The 22,020-nt window shown below is 42.3% G+C and overlaps 1 protein-coding gene and 1 long non-coding RNA gene across 3 annotated transcripts in view; both read left to right on the top strand.

Moving 5' to 3' along the window:
• The first annotated feature begins 1,567 nt into the window (after positions 1-1,567).
• Positions 1,568-6,558, top strand: LOC129812553 (uncharacterized). Its single transcript, XR_008753026.1, has 4 exons — positions 1,568-2,387; positions 2,817-2,960; positions 3,188-3,329; positions 3,591-6,558. It is a non-coding gene; the product is annotated as an uncharacterized LOC129812553 (long non-coding RNA).
• Positions 6,559-6,938: 380 nt separating this feature from the next.
• The window catches only part of LOC129812555 (bifunctional glutamate/proline--tRNA ligase-like), a 66,178-nt gene continuing 51,096 nt past the window's right edge, over positions 6,939-22,020 (top strand). The window contains exons 1-9 of one of the 2 annotated variants that reach the window (XM_055864206.1): positions 6,939-7,100; positions 9,080-9,164; positions 12,068-12,167; positions 13,349-13,505; positions 14,030-14,175; positions 14,409-14,506; positions 14,588-14,714; positions 14,993-15,185; positions 21,007-21,178. In XM_055864206.1, the coding sequence (XP_055720181.1) occupies positions 7,058-7,100; positions 9,080-9,164; positions 12,068-12,167; positions 13,349-13,505; positions 14,030-14,175; positions 14,409-14,506; positions 14,588-14,714; positions 14,993-15,185; positions 21,007-21,178 (1,121 nt within the window). In that variant the 5' untranslated portion in view covers positions 6,939-7,057. The remainder of the gene's footprint in view (positions 7,101-9,079; positions 9,165-12,067; positions 12,168-13,348; positions 13,506-14,029; positions 14,176-14,408; positions 14,507-14,587; positions 14,715-14,992; positions 15,186-21,006; positions 21,179-22,020) is intronic. The other variant, XM_055864207.1, reaches the window with a different exon arrangement.

Here is a 22,020-nt window from a genome sequence, read left to right on the forward strand (position 1 = left end):
AGGGTATGCCATAGGCCTACCTTTACTTAAAGAAAAGGGCAAAAAGTACACTGTTAGTTTAAGATTTTGAAGAAAATTAAACGGATGTGGTTATATACAGTTATCTATAACAGCGCTTTGGTCCGCGATACTTAATGGTAGAAACAAGCTGTAAAATAGGACTACCCGGGAAAGACGTGACTCTGATGCATATTGGGATTGTTGTTTAATTTGGAAATAATCTAATTCTGTCACTATCAATTGATTAAGCTATTCACGTTCTGAACAATAAAATAAATTTAACCCTAGACAGCTTTTTGGAAAACACTTTTGACCTTTCGTTGGGTTAAGGCAAGGAAGAAGATTAGCCAGCAGTTGAAGCTTACATTTTTCTGCGTCAGTAGGCCTACTCGGTCTGGGGTGGAAAGGTAGGCCTAACTTGAAAGTACCATGCTCAGATCCCTATTGACGTCTCAGAGTTAATTATTTGCAAACGGGTTCAGTTTCGTTGCAAATAATACACACTTTTGACATTGTAGAAATATAATAATATGAACACATAGGACTATCTGTCTATACTGTAATTTCAGTCATTTGTGATTTATTAAAAAAGTTTCTACTAATACTGTATGGTAACTCTATTGAAGTCCACTCTTGTACAGCACACTAAAGGAGAATCTCTTTCTCTACAATTTAGGAGATTTTAAGATATTTTGTTGTTTGTGATGGTACTCTAGGTGCGAGGGCCATCCTGTGCCACCAGTCAATTGATGGTGGATGACCTTCTGACCCCGTGCTCGCCAGGTGACCCGGCTGCCATAGAATTGACCTGGATGGATGTGCCTAGCGACAAGCTGCTGTAGCCCATCTGCATGGTGAGAAACACACATTCACAGCACAGACATACTCACATTCACTGTTCACAAACATACTGGAACATGCTGTTTCAACATACACATCCGGCTTTACTACTTCTTACTCAGTCTCTCCTATCAAGACCCAACTCCAGTCAAAGATTAGCTACAGTATTACAGCAGTATTACAACACTACGAACCTGCATTGGCAAGAATGATGGAGCATTTTAATTTAAACACAAGTGTGCAATGGAAAAAAAATTTTTTTTGCTTATCCCAACTTCCCCTGAGACACCCACAAGTGCCTTGCTCAAGGGCACAGCGACATCATTATTTATTTTCCCACTTTGTCAGCTCCGGAATTTGAGCCAGCAAACTTTCGGTAACTGGCCCAATGATCTAACCTTGAGGCTATGTGCCGCCCCTTAGAATGTAGGGTGACTCCCCTAGTGGGTCCTGAACCCAGGTCAGCAGCACTACATTGCTGTGTGTCTGTATAGTTGAGGGTATATTGGTTTAGTAATACTCATTCCAGTTCTGGTCCCAGAGGGGATCTCAATACTGTTACACGTAGCTATGATCACCAAGCTACCCTTACTTAATAAAACCTGAATTCAAAAAGAACAAGATGTGCTTGTCATTATTTTATTTTAACTTGTATTTTAGTATACCCACATTTCTGTCCACAACTTTTGAATCAGGTACCATTTAAATGTAAGGTGCTTAATACAGTCCCAGCCACTAGGGGTACTCTGGCGAAGCCCATGGGAAATAAAAGAAATATAGTCTAAGTGAATTGGGAAGAGTAAGAATGAAAACTAAAGAAAGACTGTAAACGGTTGTTACCTGTGCTGACATGATAAAAAGTGGAGTACACAGTACTTTTCGCGTTGTAGTTTATATGATAAGCTCATTGGAAGGGTAACAAATTTGGAGGCACCGCTGAGATGTATTTTCATGTGAGCACCGGCCCATATTCCTGGAACGGACAACGAGTGAGAGACATTGGGAGAGTAGCTAGCTAGCTAACGTTAGCAGGCTAACCACCTAACGGAGTGTAGCTATCTTGCCAATGTCTGCATTGTAGTTGTTGCCACGTGAGTAGGACAATATGAGTCGAGAGAGGAAAACGTTGTTGGATGAAATCTAACAGAGTTTATGGACTTTAACTGAGGACAATTTACGGCACCTGTGTGTAGTTGTGGAATAGGAGGTGTAGATGACTGAAGTAAAAGGAAAGAGCCATCGCGCTTTGCGGCGAAAATTGATGGAAGATTACTGTGAGAAGGAAGCTTTAATGGAATCAGAGGATGAGGGAATGTCTTGCCTGCTTCAGCTGAAAGACGAAATCAAAGGAATATCGGACTCTGAGGATACAATATATATATAAAGTCTGCTTTACAAATCCCAGCCAGTCGGCGCCAACGAGGCAAGTGGACAGCAATGTGGAACGCCGTTTGGGTCTTTGCGTGTCAAAAAGATACACGTCAAATAACACTATTTGACACGTCAAATAAGCTTCTTTAGCAATCAGGACCTGAATATGACTCCAGGTCACACAATAATTTAACACGTTCATTCATTTTGTACGTAGTTATTGCACATTGATTACACTCTCACTCGTATTTCATATGCCACAAAGATACGTTAAATCTGCCTGCCATTGATATTTAACTGTAATCAAGATAGATAGCTAAAGTTAATTGTTCATAATCTAACGTTAATTATGGAATCTATAAAACGTTAACTAATTACTGCTGCACAGTAACGTTAGCTAGCTAGCGATGTTGAATGAAGATACTTTTTTTGAGCTAGTTTGTAACTAAAGTACGTTAGTTAAAACTGTATCGCCTGTCAATGCACGGTTGTCTTCATAGGTCGGAGGCTCAGAGTTGGCACAGTTTAGACAAGAGAACACTTTAGGGGAACTACATGCAGATAAAATGTCACTGGACCCGTCGGGTCTGCGGTCTTATTTTCAGGCTAGAGACCATGTTGCGGAGCCTTCGGTGGGCAAGTGGTCATTTGATTGATGAAGAGATGGCCAGCAATCTAATTGCTGTTGCCGAGGAGTTCCTACAAGAGGCAAATGACATCTAACAACGGGAACCTTACGAAAATGCCAAGTTGTTATATTTATATCATTTTTTTTGTACAGCATGTGTGGCAAAGGCTGAGATTGTATCATTTTACTTGTCCTGTGTTAAGTCTCCTGTGCCAAGTCAATCAATGAAAAAACATTTGGTTGGCCTTTAATGTTGTTCCTATATTCTATATGGTGATCTTATAGTCTTTTAACCTAAAGTTTTTAGGAGTGTATTTTGTAATTATTTATTGTATTTTTTTATTTCAGTGTCCTGTCAAGCGCCTTTGGAGGGGAGGCGGTATCACATCACCAAGGAGCAGCTTGAGTTCCTCATAGATTGTCATATGACCATCAGACAAATGGCAGATGTTCTCAATGTGTCGCACTCTGTGGTCAAGTTGCGCATGAGGTAAGTTACTGTAATCTAATAAAGCAATTGTAACACAAGAGGGAGATCTCTACATCACCTCTAGATTTGATCACATTCCTGATTGATGTATCTTTTTGTGTTATTTTTGTATTTAGTCATTTTCAGCTTTTCAGGTCCTACTCACTGTTGTCAGATGCTCAGCTGGATGAGAGGATCAAAGAGCTGATATCAATTAAAACAGAATGGCGTCACTATAAGAGAAAAAATGGTTTTGTAAAACAAATGCATCTTGTTTTTTAGGTGTAGGATTGTTATCCATGGTGCTGTGGATGGTTACAGCAGACTTGTTGTGTTTCTGAAGGCCTCTGACAACAACAGGACCGCCACAGTCATGGAGTCATTCGAAGCAGCCATCACCAGCTACGGAACAACATCCCAGGTGAGATGTGACCGGGTGGTGAAAACAACCGCATCTGTGCCTTCATGGAGCAGTTCAGGGGTGGTGAGAGGGGAAGTGCCCTCAGAGGAAGGAGCACTCACAACCAGAGGATAGAGCGGCTGTGGGGGGACGTCTGGCATGGAGTCTCCAACGTTTACCATGACCTGTTCACCTTCTTGGAGACGGAGCAGATCATCGACATCAACAATGAGGTGCACCTGTGGGCACTGCACTTTGCGTTCCTGCCACGGGTGAACAGAGATCTTGCTGTGTTTGCCAGTCAGTGGAACCACCATGGGCTGAGGACTGTCTCGGGTTCCCTGGCAATGCAGAGGGCCAATCTGACAGCAGTAAGGGATTTGTTCGCCCCAAATTCAGCCACCATCAGCTCTCAAGCCACCACCTCAGTTCCTCCAACCACCACCTCAGTTCCTCCAACCACCACCTCAGTTCCTCCAACCACCACCTCAGCTCCTCCAACCACCACCTCAGCTCCTCCAACCACCACCTCAGTTCCTCCAACCACCACCTCAGTTCCTCCAACCACCACCTCAGTTCCTCCAACCACCACCTCAGTTCCTCCAACCACCACCTCAGTTCCTCCAACCACCACCTCAGTTCCTCCAACCACCACCTCAGCTCCCCCAACCACTGGCGCCGCAGCTCTTTATTGGTCGTAATGGGTGATTGTGCCACAAATCCAGTTCACCATCATCACACACAGATGGAACTGTTGCGGACTACATACACCCCTGATACTCCCCTACTGGGATGAGGGATTGGACACTATATCTTCAGCGCCACTCGTTCCTACTTCAACCTGACTTACTACATACACCCCTGATACTCCCCTACTGGGATGAGGGATTGGACACTATATCTTCAGCGCCACACATTCCTTTTAATCAGTTCATTTTTATAATACTATTATACATTTTATAATACTAACATTCCCCCTCTTTCACACACTGTATGATTTGGTCTGTCAATTCCATACAATTATATGATTCAGGGCGGAATATTCTAATCATTCAATTAACAGATAAATCCAACTAACAACTACTCAAATTTATTTGACTCATTAAGTCAAAGACGTAATTAACTGCGATACACTGGTCTGAAATATATTAGCATAAGTAGGCTACACAGTAGTTGACTCAAAGAGAGAGAAAGACAATAGTTTTAAAGTTTTGAACAAATTAATTTGTTCAAAACTTAATCAGCTAGCGACTGAACGTGGCTAGTTTAGCCTACTCAAACACCTGGCTCAAACAGAGAGGGTTGCTATGCTGGCTATGGCTATCCAACATTGGAACTCTTTCAAGTCAATGTAAGCTTTTGATTTGATTAATCTATTGCCACCGGGGCCCGCTGGTGTACCTGCTAAACTGCTTGCTGTGCACTATACTGCATGATTGTAGTGGGTTCAGTAACACGTTAGTTCTAGTAGATATGTTGACTTTGACGTTAGCTAATATGGTGACAACGATGTAGGCTGTGTGTAGCGGTTATGGTATGAAGGTTAGGCTTGGAAAGGTTTTTTCGCCTGGTCACAGACGACTTTTGTGCTGTGCAATATTATCCACAAGCGAAGGGAGAAGGTGAGAGGAAGAGAGCGAGTAGATGCAAGAAGAAATTATACCACGAGCAGTGATCATGCTGTTTGCAGTGTTGTAAAGTACTTAAGTAAAAATACTTGAAAGTACTACTTAAGTAGTTTGTTTGGGTATCTGTACTTTGCTATTTATATTTTTGACTACCTTTACTTCACTACATTCCTAAAGAAAATGATGTACTTTTTCTCTGACACCCAAAAGTACTTGTTACATTTTGAATGCTTAGAATGACAGGAAAATTGTCTAATTCACACCCTTATCAAGAGAACATCCCTGGTCATCCCTACTGCCTCTGATCTGGTGGACTCACTAAACACTTGCTTAATTTACAAATGATGTCTGAGTGTTAGAGCGTGCCCCTGGCTATCCATAAATAAAAAACATAAAATGGTACCATATGGTTTGATTAATATAAGGAATTTGAAATTATTTATTTACTTTTTGATACCTAAGTATATTTGAACAATTACATTTACTTTTGATACTTAAGTAGATTTAAAACCAAATACTTTTGAACTTTTACTCAAGTAGGATTGTACTGGGTGACTTTTACTTGAGTCATTTTCTATTAAGGTATCTTTACTTTTACTCAAGTATGACAATTGGGTACTTTTTCCACCTGGCTGTTTATATGTGGCTGCTATGAAAGTGAACTCTGTTTCAGTTGATAAAAATGTTTCTTAAATGTAATGAAATGGCCCTAAACATACATAAATGTATCCAAAAGAAGCTGTCGTTTGCAACTGTTGGACTAATGATTACACCCTAGACCAGCTAGATGCAGGCAAGAGTGTGCAAGGCAGTATTGAATGTGTCACTGTCTGTCACCTACTCACCTTGATTACTCACATTTTTCTCTTGACCTGTGTACCTACAGTATGTTTTAAACTTGAATTTGTAGGCTAGGTTGTTGCAACCTCATGATGGGTATGGGGAAAATTTGAGTATTATGTAATAGTCTAAACCTTTCGACGTTACATTGAGCTTGGTGAATGGAATATGAAGAACAGTTATCCAATATGCTGTAATATAAATAAGGCCATGCTCATAAAATTAAGTAATCGTCCTCCCTCATCTTAAACGGCACCGACCGCCACAGAGTATGGCTGCATAGATTCCCTTTGGCTGTAAGATGCTTTCAATGGTAGTCTATTCCCGTGTGTGTTGTCAATAATTAGGCCTATTTGTGCAATAAATATGACTCATCACTCTATCACTAGCCTTGTTTTCTTTGATTAAACTACTAAGAGTAATAAAATGTGTGTAAAAATCATGACTGGGGTTTCTTGTTTGAAATTATACTGTCACAGGAGATGTTAGGTACTGTTTTATTGTATGCAAATTAAATATATGTCATTTGAACATCTTTACAAACTGATATGAGCTTTACCCAATTATTGGCTTTACCACACAATCCATGTTTCTGCTATTCATTTATTAATCATTAATACATGTGGTGATTTATTTATTCTGCATCTACTTTTCTTTCTCTGTTTTCTTTCTTTCCTAGGTCATGAAATAGCCATGATTTAAAGTAGTGGAACCTTTCTTTTCTCGACCAATTTCAAGGGGGTTTCTAAAGCCGTTGCATATAATCGAGAAGGCTAGGTGCTGCGTGGCCTTTGCTTGAGTTAAGTGCTGTCAGCGAGCAGACTTTGGGAAGGTATTGAAACTGTGCGAGAACTTTCACGATCAGAAACGGAGGAGAAAGTATGGCGTTAAACCTTACCATCAACAGCAGCAACCCTCCTTTAGGTATGCGTGGTAGTATTGTTTTTTAGCTAAAACTGAAATAAATAGATAAGAATATTTGGCTAAAAAGAAGCTAACTTGCTAGCTTACGTTAGCATGTGCCGTCTGTAATGACCGTTTATTACAGAAGGCTGGCTAGCCAGGCTTCTGTCGTCGTGGCACAAATAAGCTATCCCCAGGATGAAGAAAATGTATATTTGATGTAGCTAGTATATCATAGCTAGCTAGTTATTTTAATTTATCATTGCATGTTGTAACGATATGTTGTAAATGCCAGCTGAATAAGCCACAACAATACAGCTGATTATGTAGCTAGCTATCTGGATAACGTAATTATAACATTTGCTGCATTTATCTAGCAAGGTCTCAAAGCTAGCAACCTGGCTGCATCACTTTAGTCATTTCCACTCATGATTAAAATAATATTTTGTATTTTTCTATGGAGAGTTGTTGTGGCTTTGCAATCACTGCACCCCATACCCCTGAACTCAACAGCGCCACCCTTTGTGTGAGGCCGGTGTAACTGGCTGATGCAAGCGACATGAAAGAGACTTATGGCAGCAGCGCTACGCTCTGAACATTCTGTCTTCATAGTGTAAATGATCCTTAAACTAGCTAGACTGTCTTTAAACTGATTCATGTGTTCAAATCATTATTTTCTATTGCATTGTACAGTGTCTTCAGAAAGTATTTATACCCCTTTGCGTATTTCACATTTTGTTACATTTGAATTCTAAATGGATTAAGTAGTTTAACATGTTATTAGACATTTCTGAAAATGTATTGAAAATTAAATAGTAATCTAATTTACATAAGTATTCACACCCCTAAGTCAATATTTTGTAAAAGCACCGTTGTCGGTGATTTCCAGCTGTGAGTCTTTCTGGGTAAGTCTCTAAGAGCTTTGTACATGTAGGATTGTGCAACATATTCCTATTTATTTGTAAAAAAAATATTTCAGTCTCTGACAAACTGGTTGTTGATCATTGCTAGATTACCATTTTCAGGTCTTGCCAATAAGATTTTCAATAGATTTAAGTAAAAACTATCATTCGGACACTCTGGAGCAGTCACTGTCTTCTTGGGAAGCAACTCCAGTGTAGATTTGGCCTTGTGTTTTAGGTTATTATCCTACTGAAAGGTGAATTAATCTCCCAGTGTCTGTTGGAAAGCAGACTGAACCAGGTTTTCCACTATGATTTAGCCTGTTCTTAGTTCCATTACATTTGTTTTTATCCTGAAATACTCCCCAGTCCTTAATGATTACAAGCATACCTACAAGCATACCCATAACATGATGCAGCCACCACTATGCTTGAAAATATGGAGAGTGGTACTCAGTTTGGATTTTCCCAAAACATTGCTTTGTCCTGGAAACAAAGGGTGTTGCCACATTTTTTGCAGTATTACTTTAGTGCCTTGTTGCTAACAGGATTACTTTTGGGGAATATTTGTATTCTGTACAGGCTTCCAGTCTGACAGTTAGGTTAGTATTGTAGAGCAACTACAAAGTTGTTGATCCATCCTCAGTTTTCTCCGATCACAGCCATTCGACACTGTAACTGTTTTAAAATCACTATTGGCCTCATGAAATCCTTATGCGGTTTACTACCTCTCCGCCAACTGAGTTGGAGGACGCCTGTATCTTTGTAGTGACTTGGTGTATTGATACACCATCCAAAGCGTAGTGCTCAGAGGGATATTCAGTGTCTGCTATTTTTTTTACCCATCTACCAATAGGCTTTTGTATTTATTATGGATCCCCATTAGCTAATATATTTAAAAGTCGACAGACATTTGTCAATATTGGCTTTGGGTGTCATTATTGCCTTCTGTAAGTGAGAACATGAAGTTGTGTGTGTTTAGTCTCTGGAGTATCACACACACAAACTTTGTATTTAGGGCTCTGTCAAGGAATGCATTGAATGCAGTGACAGGTGGGGTCATTCATTGCCAGGTACATTGTGATTCCTCTCCTGCAGGGGCGCTGTTGACCGCAGAGCATGTGAAGGGCAGTGTGAAGGTGTCTGTGGAGGAGGGCAAAGACAACAAGCTCTGCGTCTCACAGTGAGTACACAACAGCCACAACGTCTGCACATGTCAGTTTCTTAATGTTATCGTGACAATGTGTCATTGAGGTGTGAAGAGCTGATAAAGGAAACTGTAATAGAGCCAGGTCTTATTCTTCTACTGAAGCTTCTGCGCATGTGTGGATCACGTTCTGCGCATGTGTGGATCACGTTCTGCGCATGTGTGGATCACGTTCTGCACATGTGTGGATCACGTTCTGCGCATGTGTGGATCACGTTCTGCACATGTTTCTTTACTACTATTTTACGCGCACATTTTTGTGGTCTCACTTTCAATCGCGAATGATAATTCTTCAAGTTTTACAGGTGAAATGTTCAGTCAGTTTAATGGGGTAATGTATTATGATCTTCTTGAGCTATATAGTGTTGATTTGAATGATGTACAGTGAGCCAATTTTAAAGCAGACAGTTTTAATTTTATATATGCGTGTGTGTGTGTGTGGAACATTTTTGTGGGTGGATCAGCTTTAATATTGCGGATAGATTGTTGCTTCCGTCATTGTAATTGTCTGCATAATTTCCAATCCCCCATATTTTTTTTGATACATGTGTGTATATATATGTAAATGTGTGTGCATATATATGTAAATGTGTGTGCATATATATGTAAATGTGTGTGTATATATATGTATGCGTGTGTGTATATATATATATATATATATATACTGTTCAAAAAAATAAAGGGAACACTTAAACAACACAATGTAACTCCAAGTCAATCACACTTCTGTGAAATCAAACTGTCCACTTAGGAAGCAACACTGATTGACAATAAATTTCACATGCTGTTGTGCAAATGGAATAGACAGATAGGCAATTAGCAAGACACCCCCAATAAAGGACTGGTTCTTCAGGTGGTGACCACAGACCACTTCTCAGTTCCTATGCTTCCTGGCTGATGTTTTGGTCACTTTTGAATGCTGGCGATGCTTTCACTCTAGTGGTAGCATGAGACGGAGTCTACAACCCACACAAGTGGCTCAGGTAGTGCAACTCATCCAGGATGGCACATCAATGCGAGCTGTGGCAAGAAGGCTTGCTGTGTCTGTCAGTGTAGTGTCCAGAGCATGGAGGCGCTACCAGGAGACAGGCCAGTACATCAGGAGACGTGGAGGAGGGCAACAACCCAGCAGCAGGACCGCTACCTCCGCCTGTGTGCAAGGAGGAGCAGGAGGAGCACTGCAAGAGCCCTGCAAAATGACCTCCAGCAGGCCACAAATGTGCATGTGTCTGCTCAAACGGTCAGAAAAAGACTTCATGAGGGTGGTATGAGGGCCCGACGTCCACAGGTGGGGGTTGTGCTTACAGCCCAACACTGTGCAGGACGTTTGGCATTTGCCAGAGAACACCAAGATTGGCAAATTCGCCACTGGCACCCTGTGCTCTTCACAGATAAAAGCAGGTTCACACTGAGCACATTTGACAGACGTGACAGAGTCTGGAGACGCCATGGAGAACGTTCTGCTGCCTGCAACATCCTCCAGCATGACCGGTTTGGCGGTGGGGCAGTCATGGTGTGGGGAGGCATTTCTTTGGGGGGCCGCACAGCCATTAGGTACCGAGATGAGATCCTCAGACCCCTTGTGAGACCATATGCTGGTGCGGTTGGCCCTGGGTTCCTCCTAATGTAAGACAATGCTAGACCTCATGTGGCTGGAGTGTGTCAGCAGGTCCTGCAAGAGGAAGGCATTGATGCTATGGACTGGCCCGCCCGTTCCCCAGACCTGAATCCAATTGAGCACATCTGGGACATCATGTCTCGCTCCATCCACCAACGCCACGTTGCACCACAGACTGTCCAGGAGTTGGCGGATGCTTTAGTCCAGGTCTGGGAGGAGATCGCTCAGGAGACCATCCGCCACCTCATCAGGAGCATGCCCAGGCGTTGTAGGGAGGTCATACAGGCACGTGGAGGCCACACACACTACTGAGCCTCATTTTGACTTGTTTTAAGGACATTACATCAAAGTTGGATCAGCCTGTAGTGTGGTTTTCCACTTTAATTTTGAGTGTTACTCCAAATCCAGACCTCCATGGGTTGATAAATTAGATTTCCATTGATAATTTTTGTGTGATTTTGTTGTCAGCACATTCAACTATGTAAAGAAAAAAGTATTTAATAAGAATATTTCATTCATTCAGATCTAGGATGTGTTATTTTAGTGTTCCCTTTATTTTTTTGAGCAGTGTATATACATTATGATGGTTGCTTGCAAGATTTTGGTATAATATCAAATGGTGTTAACAAACTGTAGTATGCCTACTTGTGTATTTTGCCTGTTAAGTTTTGGCCACATGAGAGAAAGATGCGGTGGTGTTTTTCTTACAGTAACGTTATTCTATTTATATTTGGATTTGTTATGTAGAATACTGTCATTATGTGGTCTTGCAGACATTGATTGGGTTTTGACCTAACTTTATTAAACTAGCACCATTCTCCAGAGTAGCCTGTTCTCTGAGTGGAGCAGAGACTGTGTAAAGTAGAGAATAAACACATGCGCACAACGTGATCCGCGTATGCGCACAACGTGATCCGCGTATGCGCACAACGTGATCCGCGTATGCGCACAACGTGATCCGCGTATGCGCACAACGTGATCCGCGTATGCGCACAACGTGATCCGCGTATGCGCACAACGTGATCCGCGTATGCGCACAACGTGATCCGCGTATGCGCACAACGTGATCCGCGTATGCGCACAACGTGATCCGCGTATGCGCACAACGTGATCCGCGTATGCGCACAAGCTTCAGTGTCTTCAGTTCAGCCAGATAAGAGTTCACTCTGCAGCCACGCCGTAGAAAGTGTTTTATAAGCCTTAGCCTTTGCAACGATCAAGTGTATTGTCTGTGGTGTTTCTCCCCGTCTCGCTCCCTTAGGTCAGTGCAGTTCAGCGATTTGAACTCCATCACGCGCTACCTTGCCCGCATGGCTCCCAGTCTGGGCCTGTACGGCTCCAACATGCTGGAACAAACTGAGGTGAGACTAGCACTATTTAATCAATTTAAGGGACATAACGCTCAAATCACAATTTGTCAGATGTTTTCTGTCCTCAAATGGCACACAGTCGCATGGTGCACATTCCCGAAATGCCATGGATCTAGTTACAGTGCTTTCGGGAAAGTATTCAGACCCTTTCCCCATTTTGTGACGTTACAGCCTTTTTCTAAAATTGATTAAATAAATAAAAATCCTCTTCACAATATCTGATCATGACAAAGCAATAACAGGTTTAGACATTTTTGCAAATGTATTAAAAAAAGAACTTGGCTCTTGTCATGTTCAGCTGATGTAATACATAGGTATTCAGACCCTTTGCTATTAGACTCGAAATTGAGCTCAGGTGCATTCTGTTTCCATTTAATATCCTTGAGATTTTTCTACAACTTGATTGGAGTCTGGAGGGAACTGGCACTATCCCTACAGTGAAGCATGGTGGTGGCAGCATCATGCTGTGGGGATGTTTTTCAGTGGCAGGGACCTGGAGACTAGTCATAGATCGAGGGAAAGATGAACAGAGCAAAGTAGAGATCCTGTATGAAAACCTGCTCCAGAGTGCTCAGGACCTCCGACTGGGGGTGAAGGTTCACCTTCAAACAGGACAACGGACCCTAAGCATACAGCCTAGACAACCCAGGAGTGGTCTCGGGACAAGTCTCAGAATGTCCTTGAGTGGCCCAGGACTTGAACCTTATCGAACATCTCTGGAGAGACCTGGTGGGGAAAATCCACCTGACAGAGCTTGAGAGGATCTGCAGAGAAGAATGGGAGAAACTACTCAAATGCAGGTGTGCCAAGCTTGTGGAGTCATACCGAAGAACACTCGGGGCTGTAATCGCTGCAAATGGGGCTTTAACAAAGTACTGCGCAAATGGTCTGAATATTTATGTATATGTGAGTTTTAAAAATATTTCTTAATATATTTGCTTTGAAAAAAATCTAAACCTGTTTTTGGTTTGTCATATGAGGGGGAAAAAAACAATTTAATAAATTTAGAAGGCTGTAACGAAACAAAATGTGGAAAAAGTCAAGGGGTCTGAATACTTTCCAAATGCACTGTACATTATTTTCAGTCACAATGCAAGTATATCTATGCCCCCCCCCCCCCATTCTTCTTTCACTGTCCCTCACTGCTTGTGTGCCTCTATTTCTCTTCCCAGGTGGACCACTGGCTGGAGTTCAGTGCACAACGTGTGTGTGGCCAGTCTGGCCTGGGTGCAGCCCTGGGGGAACTGGACAAGGCTCTGGAGCTGCGCACTTTTCTGGTGGGCCACAGCTTGACCCTGGCCGACATCTGTGTGTGGGCCGTGCTCAAAGGTCAGTGTTTCTCCCACCATATCTTACGCCAGGGGAACTCAACTGATACCTTACGAGGTAACCTGCTGGTTTTATGTTCTACCTAATAAATAATTGCGCACACCTGGTGTCCCAAGTGTAAATCAGTCCCTGATTTTAGAGGGGAACAATGAAGTGGAACTGGCTTCAAGGTCTAGAATTGAGTTTGAGGGTCTTAGGTAGTTTTGGCCTTCCCACTTAGCTCTGTTGGGCTTCTGTTGGTTTCAATTGAATGTGTTTCCGTATTCAGCCCTGAATGCTACTTTGTATACCTTCTCTTGTATGTCCTGTCATTAAAATACATCTTGGGGAAAACTTGGCTCTTGTCATGTTCAGCTGATGTAATAGTCTTTTAACACTAAACTTGAAGATGGATGAGGTAGATGCAGCCATGTTGCCTAGGCTTCTACAGTCTTGTAACCCAGATTCAAACCGAGTCCCGCACACTCACACATTCTACTGCCCATCAGGACCTCTCTCCATCTCTCTCTCTCATCTGTGTATAGGTAGCAGCGAGTGGCAGACGCAAGCTGGGGCCTTCTCCCATGTGGCTCGCTGGTTCTCTTTCCTGGGCTCCCAGGTGCCCTTCACCACCGTGGACCACAAGTACACCAACAGCAAACCACAAGTACACCCCTCACGCAATTCCAATGTAAGTAACACAACTGCCAATGGTCAACTCGCTGAATGTTTCCTCCTTCCATTGAAAATACAAGATTCTGAAAATACAAAATTCTGGTGGTTTTGTGGCCCAAGTAGTGAGCTATGTGAATACACTGTTAAGAGCGGAGTCCTAATTTGAGATCTGCACACTTAACGCAAATGTTCACTTAAATCAAACATTACTGCATTCCAATATCCCCCTCTCTATGCCACTGTTCTCAGTCTGAGGAGAAGAAGCAGCAGGATGTGGGGAAGTTTGTGGAGCTGCCTGGAGCCGAGATGGGCAAGGTGGTGGTCCGCTTCCCCCCCGAGGCCAGCGGGTAAGGGGCGACTTCGCAAAACAACCGCGATGTTCATTAGGAAAAACATAGGGAACTTTTGTACATGTCTCTTTTTCTCAGGTACCTGCACATTGGCCACGCCAAGGCTGCCCTGCTCAACCAGCACTACCAGGTGACCTTCAAGGGCAAGCTCATCATGCGCTTCGACGACACCAACCCTGAGAAGGAGAAGGAGGACTTTGAGAAGGTACCTCCCACACCTCAATCTTCTGAGTTCGTGTATAAACAATCCTGTGTGAGAACTGAGAATTGGCTACACGTCAAAGAAAATAAGACATTTTAGGCGAGAGCATGCTTTTATGTACTACTATTGCCTGGAGGCATTATGTAAAAGCTGAACTACTTGTTAAAAAAGGGAAATGATCGAATGTCTGACCTACTAAAACAACCACAAGTATAAAATGGTTGGGATGAAACTGCAGAAAAGGGATCTAGCCAAATAATTTTCCTTTGTGTCTGTCTCAGGTGATCCTGGAGGACGTGGCCATGCTGCAGATCAAGCCAGACCAGTTCACCTACACCAGCGACCACTTTCCCCGCATCCAGGGCATGGCGGAGCAGCTGCTGAGGGAGGGCAAGGCCTACATCGACGACACACCCCCAGAGCAGATGAAGGCAGAGAGGGAGCAGCGCACAGAGTCACGCCACCGCAGCAACTGTAAGGGCAATATGAGTGGTGCGATTGCTGAATTCAAACTTGTCCCCTTGTCCGTATCCACTGCTTTAGATCTGAAACTGATTGGCTCTGAAATGTCAGCGGCACTGGTGGTCGGTGCAGTTTCAGATGAGGAAGGACGCAAAAATGTTTCATAAGCATGGCCTTATTTCTATTACAGCATATTGGATGACTGTCATTCATATTCCATTCACAAAGTTCGATGTAACATCGATAGGTTTAGGCAACTACATAATACTCGAAGTTGCCATATACTCATCATGAGGTTGCTACAACCTAGCCTATGAATGCAAGTTGACAACGTATGTGCTCACAGGTCGAGAGACAAATTTGAGGTGACAGACATTGGCACCTTCAATACCGCCTTGCACACGCTTGCCTGCAACTAGCTCATCTACGGTGTAATCATTAGTCCAACAGTTGCAAACAAATTTTATTGGACAAATTCTGTTATGTTTATCCTCGTTTCGTTCGCTTCCATTTTAAGAAATGTTTTTTTCAACAATCTGTGGCATGAATAGGAACAACCCTAATCATACATAAACACAGTTCACTTTCATAGGAGCCACATTGTATTCCTTCTCCCATCTACGCGCTCTCCTCCTCTCACCTTTTCCCTTCGCTTGTGGACTTCAATGCAAAACACATCAGCTATGTGTGACCAGGTGAAAAAAAACTTTCCAAGCCAAACCATATCATAACCTCTACACACAGCCTACATCGTTGTCCCCAAATTAGCTAAAGTAACGTTGTAGTCAACATAGCTAATAGAACTAATGCGTTAGTAAACCTGCTACAATCATGGAATACAGTTAGCCGTTATACTGGTGGAAGTGAAAGTGTTTTACTGGTAATGGGGACATATGTAAATGTCAACAACTTGTTGGTGTGTGTGTTCCAACTATTTAACTATACTAGAATGCTGAAAAGGCCGAAAAAAAACGTAATATTGGGTATCAGTTTATTTTTATTTATTTTTGGCAAGGAAATTATTGGATATGGCTATCGGCCAACAATGTCATATCGGTGCATCTCTAGTTATAACAGAGTTATCCCTGATCAGATATTACATTTCAGTCATTAAGCAGCCTTTAAGCATAAATCATAGTCTACAGACGGTGAGACGCAATAGTCCGGTGTCCCATTGTGACATAGCTACGTGGCTCTGAGACCACCATCCTCCGGGGGACTCATAGCCCGAACACGCACCTCACTGCAATTCCCAACGAACGCCCTCCGGTACACGTCCTCTATTCATTTGAATGTTGACAGTTATAGAAGTTGCTTGAGCTGCGCTCAGAATTCGAAAAATTGTAGTTGTGCATACATGTTTTGTACTATTATTAACTTCTTTGGGCACAATATGACAACAGCCACTTCAAGTGCAGGCCGCGAAATTCAAAAGATATTTTTTAGAAATATTTAACTTTCACACATTAACAAGTCCAATACAGCAAATGAAAGATAAACATCTTGTGAATCCAGCCAACATGTCCGATTTTTTTCAAATGTTTTACAGCGAAAACACCACGTATATTTATGTTAGCTCACCACCAAATACAAAAAAGGACAGACATTTTTCACAGCACAGGTAGCATGCACAAAACCAACCTAACTAACCAAGAAACAACTTCATCAGATGACAGTCTTATAACATGTTATACAATAAATCTGTTTTGTTCGAAAAATGTGCATATTTGAGGTATAAATCAGTTTTACATTGCAGCTACCATCACAGCTACCGTCAGAAATAGCACCGAAGCAGCCAGAGTAATTACAGACACCACCGTGAAATACCTAAATACTCATCATAAAACATTTCTGAAAAATACATGATGTACAGCAAATGAAAGACAAGAATCTTGTGATTCCAGCCAATATTTCCGATTTCTTAAGTGTTTTACAGCGAAAACACAATATAGCATTATATTAGCTTACCACAATAGCCAGAAACACAAGCCATTTACCAGCAGCAAAAGTTAGCGATCGTAACAAACCAGCAAAAGATATTTCATTTTTGACTAACCTTGATAAGCTTCATCAGATGACAGTCCTATAACATCAGGTTATACATACACGTATGTTTTGTTCGAAAATGTGCATATTTAGAGCTGAAATCAGTGGTTATACATTGTGCTAACGTAGCATATTTTTCTCAGAATGTGCGGATATTTTTATGACACTCAACTATTCTGACCAAATAACTATTCATAAACGTTACTAAAAAATACATGTTGTATAGGAAATGATAGATACACTAGTTCTTAATTCAATCGCCGTGTTAGAATTCTAAAAATAACTTCATTACGACATCCAGCTTAGTTATAGCGAGAGAGTGCCCAAAATCTGGTCGCAAACTACTAGTACACATGTTCGACAGATATATGAAATAGCATCATAAAATGGGTCCTACTTTTGATGATCTTCCATCAGAATGTTGTACAAGGGGTCCTTTGTCGGGAACAATCGTTGTTTGGTTTTAGAATGTCCTCTTCTCCAGTCAATTAGCACGGAAAGCTAGCAAAGTGGCGCGAAGCTCTCCTTCGTGAACAAACGTAGACAAAGCAACACGCCTAACGTCCCGAAAAAATTTCAATAATCTAATAAAACTATATTGAAAAAACATACTTTACGATGATATTGTCACATTTATCAAATAAAATCAAAGCCGGAGATATTAGTCGTCTATAACGACAGCTTTACAGAAGGCAATACCAGGACCCTTCTCGCGCGTTCCAGAAAACAGGAAATTGGTGTCACGTCATGCCAAGAGCTGTTATTCGAACTCAGATCATGTTATACACTCCATTTCTTCTCTCACTGCCTGTTGACATCTAGTGGAAGGCGTATGAAGTGCATGTATACTAATAAATATCAAGCACATTTATAGGCAGGCCCTAGAACAGAGCATCGATTTCAGATTTTCCACTTCCTGTCAGGAAGTTTGCTGCAAAATAAGTTCTGTTTTACTCACAGATATAATTCAAACGGTTTTAGAAACTAGAGAGTGTTTTCTATCCAATAGTAATAATAATATGCATATTGTACGAGCAAGAATTGAGTACGAGGCCGTTTGAAATGGGCACCTTTTATCCAGGCTACTCAATACTGCCTCTGCAGCCCAAAGAGGTTAACCCTTTCCAGAGTGACTTACAGTAGCAATTAGGGTGTAAGTGCCTTGCTCAAGGACACATTGAGAGATTTTTCACCTCGTCGGCTCTGGGATTCGAACCAGCGACCTTTCGGTTACTGGCCCCATACTCTTAACTGCTAAGCTACCTGCCGCCCAAAGATGTTCAGAGAAAATCGCCCTTGAATTTGGTCCGTTTTCAACACGGCGCTGTTTACATTCTGCACTTTGCAATGCAATTCCTACTGTAGAAGACATGTCTGATATTTGGCATACCTGTCTGGTAGCTTGGTTGCTACTTATTTAACAGGATAATGTGCTATCTAGCTGTTTAATATGTCTATGAGTTAGTGTGTCCTAGCAAGCTACACAGCTATAGTGCCTAAAGAAAGTGTTCATGCACCTTGATGTATTCCAAATTGTCGCCAGCCTAAATTCAAAATGGATTAAATGGAAATTTTAGCAAATGTATTCTAAATGAAATACAGATCTCATTTACATAAGTATTCACACCCCCAGTCAATACTTTTTGTAGAAGCACCTTTGGCGGCAATTACAGCTTTGAGTAGTCTTGGGTATGTCTGTATCAGCTTTCCACATTTGGACTTGGGGGTTTTCTCCCATTCTTTCTTGCAGATTTTCTCAAGCTCTGTTATATTAGATGGGGAGCGGCGGTGAACAGCAATCTGAGTCTTACCACAGATTTTCATTCTGATTCTAGTCTTGGCTTTGGCATGCCTTTTTGCAAACTCCAGGTGTGCTGTCCTGTGCCTTTTTTCGCAGTGCATCTCCTCCTCATGGACTGCACCAGATTTGCCAGTTCTTGCTGTGAGATGTTACCCCACTCTTCCACCAAGGCAAGTTTCTGGGGGGAATGGCCCTAGCGCTCACCCTCCGATCCAACAGGTCCCAGACGTGCTCAATGGGATTGAGATACGGGCTCTTCGCTGGCCATGGCAGAACAATGACATTCCTGTCTTGTAGGAAATCACGCACAGAACGAGCAGTATGGCTGGTGGCATTGTCATGCTGGAGGGTCATGTCAGGATGAGCCTGCAGGAAGGGTACCACATGAGGGAGGAGGATGTCTTCCCTGTAATGCACAGGGTTGAGATTGCCTGCAATGACAACAAGCTCAGTCCGATGATGCTGTGACACACCTCCCCAGACCATGACGGACCCTCCACCCCCAAATTGATCCTGCTCCAGAGTACAGTCCTCGGTGTAACGCTCATTCCTTCGATGATAAACGCGAATCCGACTATCACCCCTGGTGAGACAAAACCGCGACTCGTCAGTGAAGAGCACTTTTTGCCAGTCCTGTCTGGTCCAGCGACGGTGGGTTTGTGCCCATAGGCGATGTTGTTGCTGGTGAAGGCCTGCCTTACAACAGGCCTGCAAGCCCTCAGTCCAGCCTCTCTCAGCCTATTGCAGACAGTCTGAGCACTGATGGAGGGCTTGTGCGTTCCTGGTGTAACTCGGGCAGTTGTTGTTGCCATCCTCTTCCTGTCCCACAGGTGTGATGTTCGGATGTACCGATCCCTTGCAGATGTTGTTACACGTGGTCTGCCACTGCGAGGACGATCAGCTCTCCGCGCTGTCTTAGACATCTCACTGTATGGACATTGCAATTTATTGTCCTGGCCGCATCTGCAGTCCTCATGCCTCCTTGCAGCATGCCTAAGGCACGTTCACGCAGATGAGCAGGGACCCTGGGTATCTTTCTTTTGGTGTTTTTCAGGCCTCTTTAGTGTCCTAAGTTTTAATTGCCTACCGTCTGTAAGCGGTTGGTGTCTTAACGACCGTTCCACAGGTGCATGTTCATTTAATTGTTTATGGTTCATTGAACAAGCATGGGAAAGTGTTTAACCCTTTACAATGACGATCTGAAGTTATTTGGATTTTTACGAAGGATCTTTGAAAGACAGGGTCCTGAAAAAGGGCCGTTTATTTTTTTGCTCAGTTTATGGGCTTGTCCTTCCCAGTTAAGGTGCCACCAACCTCCTGTGCTTTATATAGACTGGTGTGTTTCTAATTCATGTCCAAACAATTGGATTGGCCACAGGTGTACTCATATCAAGTTGTAATGGCATCTCAAGGACGATCAAAGGAAATTGGATGCACCTGAGCTCAATTTGGAGTCTCCTAGCAAAGGGGTGTCAATGCTTATATAAATTTGGTTTAATTTTCAATAATTTGGGAAAAATGTCTTAACATGTTTTCACTTTGTCATTATGGGGTGAGAATTTGTTTGTCTTTAATCCATTTTGAATTCAGGCTGTAACATAATAAAATGTGGAGTAAGTCAAGGGGTAAGAAAGTGCTTTAGTTTGCTAGCTTGTCAGTTGACTCTTAGCAAGCCAAGTACTTGTTTTGAAAGTTGGATCTCATCAGGGGCCTTAAAATTGTACTTACACTTTGATGTTCAAATTAATTGGGTGGTTAGAAAACGTGGTGTTCCAGTGAATTCTGTTTTAATCCAAAAACAGACCGTACCAATATTTTTGACTTCATTAGTAATAATTCGTTTGGCTTCAACTTATCTAGGGTCGATTTGGAATTCAGTTGATAATGACTGTTATACTTAAAACCGCTCGCAGTCTTCACCCATCGCCTTTCCTCCTCTTTCTCCCATGCCTCTCCCCCTCCTCCCTTTCTCCACCCCTCTCCCAGCGGTGGAGCAGAACCTAAAGATGTGGGAGGAGATGAAGGCGGGCACGGAGTACGGCCAGACCTGCTGCATGCGGGCCAAGATGGACATGGCCTCCAACAATGGATGCATGCGCGACCCCACCTTCTACCGCTGCAAGAATGCCCCCCACCCCCGAACTGGCACCACCTACAGGTAGGGGGCCTCTGTGCAGTTATAGGCATATAAATGTGCCCATTTGGGGATCTGATTGGCTTAACGCACCACCACTAATGACCCGTGGAGCTTCTCAATGTAATGTTTTCTTCACCTCAAACAGCACGCAAACAAAGTCTGTTTTTACGTCCATTGAGAGTTACAATAGTTCCTCAACTGGATCATGCTCTGATCATGCTTTATTTGTACTATTTTCTACATTGTAGAATAATAGTGAAGACATCAAAACTATGAAATGATACATCTGGAATCATGTAGTAACCAAAAAAGTGTTAAACAAATCAAAATATATTTTATATTTCAGATTCTTCAAATAGCCACCCTTTGCCTTGATGACAGATTTTGCCATTCTCTAAAACCATCTTCATGACGTAGTCACCTGGAATGCATTTCAATTAACAGGTGTGCCTTGTTAAAAGTTAATTTGTGGAATTTCTTTCCTTAAAGAGTTTGAGCCAGTCAGTTGTGTTGTGACAAGGTAGGGGTGGTATACAGAAGATAGCCCTATTTGGAAAAAGTCCATATTATGGCAAGAACAGCTCAAATAAGCAAAGAGAAATGACAGTCAATCATTACTTTAAGACATGAAGGTCAGTCAATATGGAACATTTCTTGAACTTAAAGTTTCTTCAAGTGCAGTAGCACAAACCATCAAGCGTTATGATGAAACTGCATGAGGACCGCCACAGGAAAGGAAGTTACCTTGGCTACGGCGTTTAAGTTCTGTAGAGTTACCAGCCTCAGGAAATTGCAGCCCAAATAAATGCTTCACAAAGTTCAAGTAACAGCCACATCTCAACATCAACTTTTCAGAGGAGACT

This window comes from Salvelinus fontinalis, chromosome 16 (genome assembly GCF_029448725.1).
Source record: "Salvelinus fontinalis isolate EN_2023a chromosome 16, ASM2944872v1, whole genome shotgun sequence".
Taxonomy (NCBI): Eukaryota; Metazoa; Chordata; class Actinopteri; order Salmoniformes; family Salmonidae; genus Salvelinus; species Salvelinus fontinalis.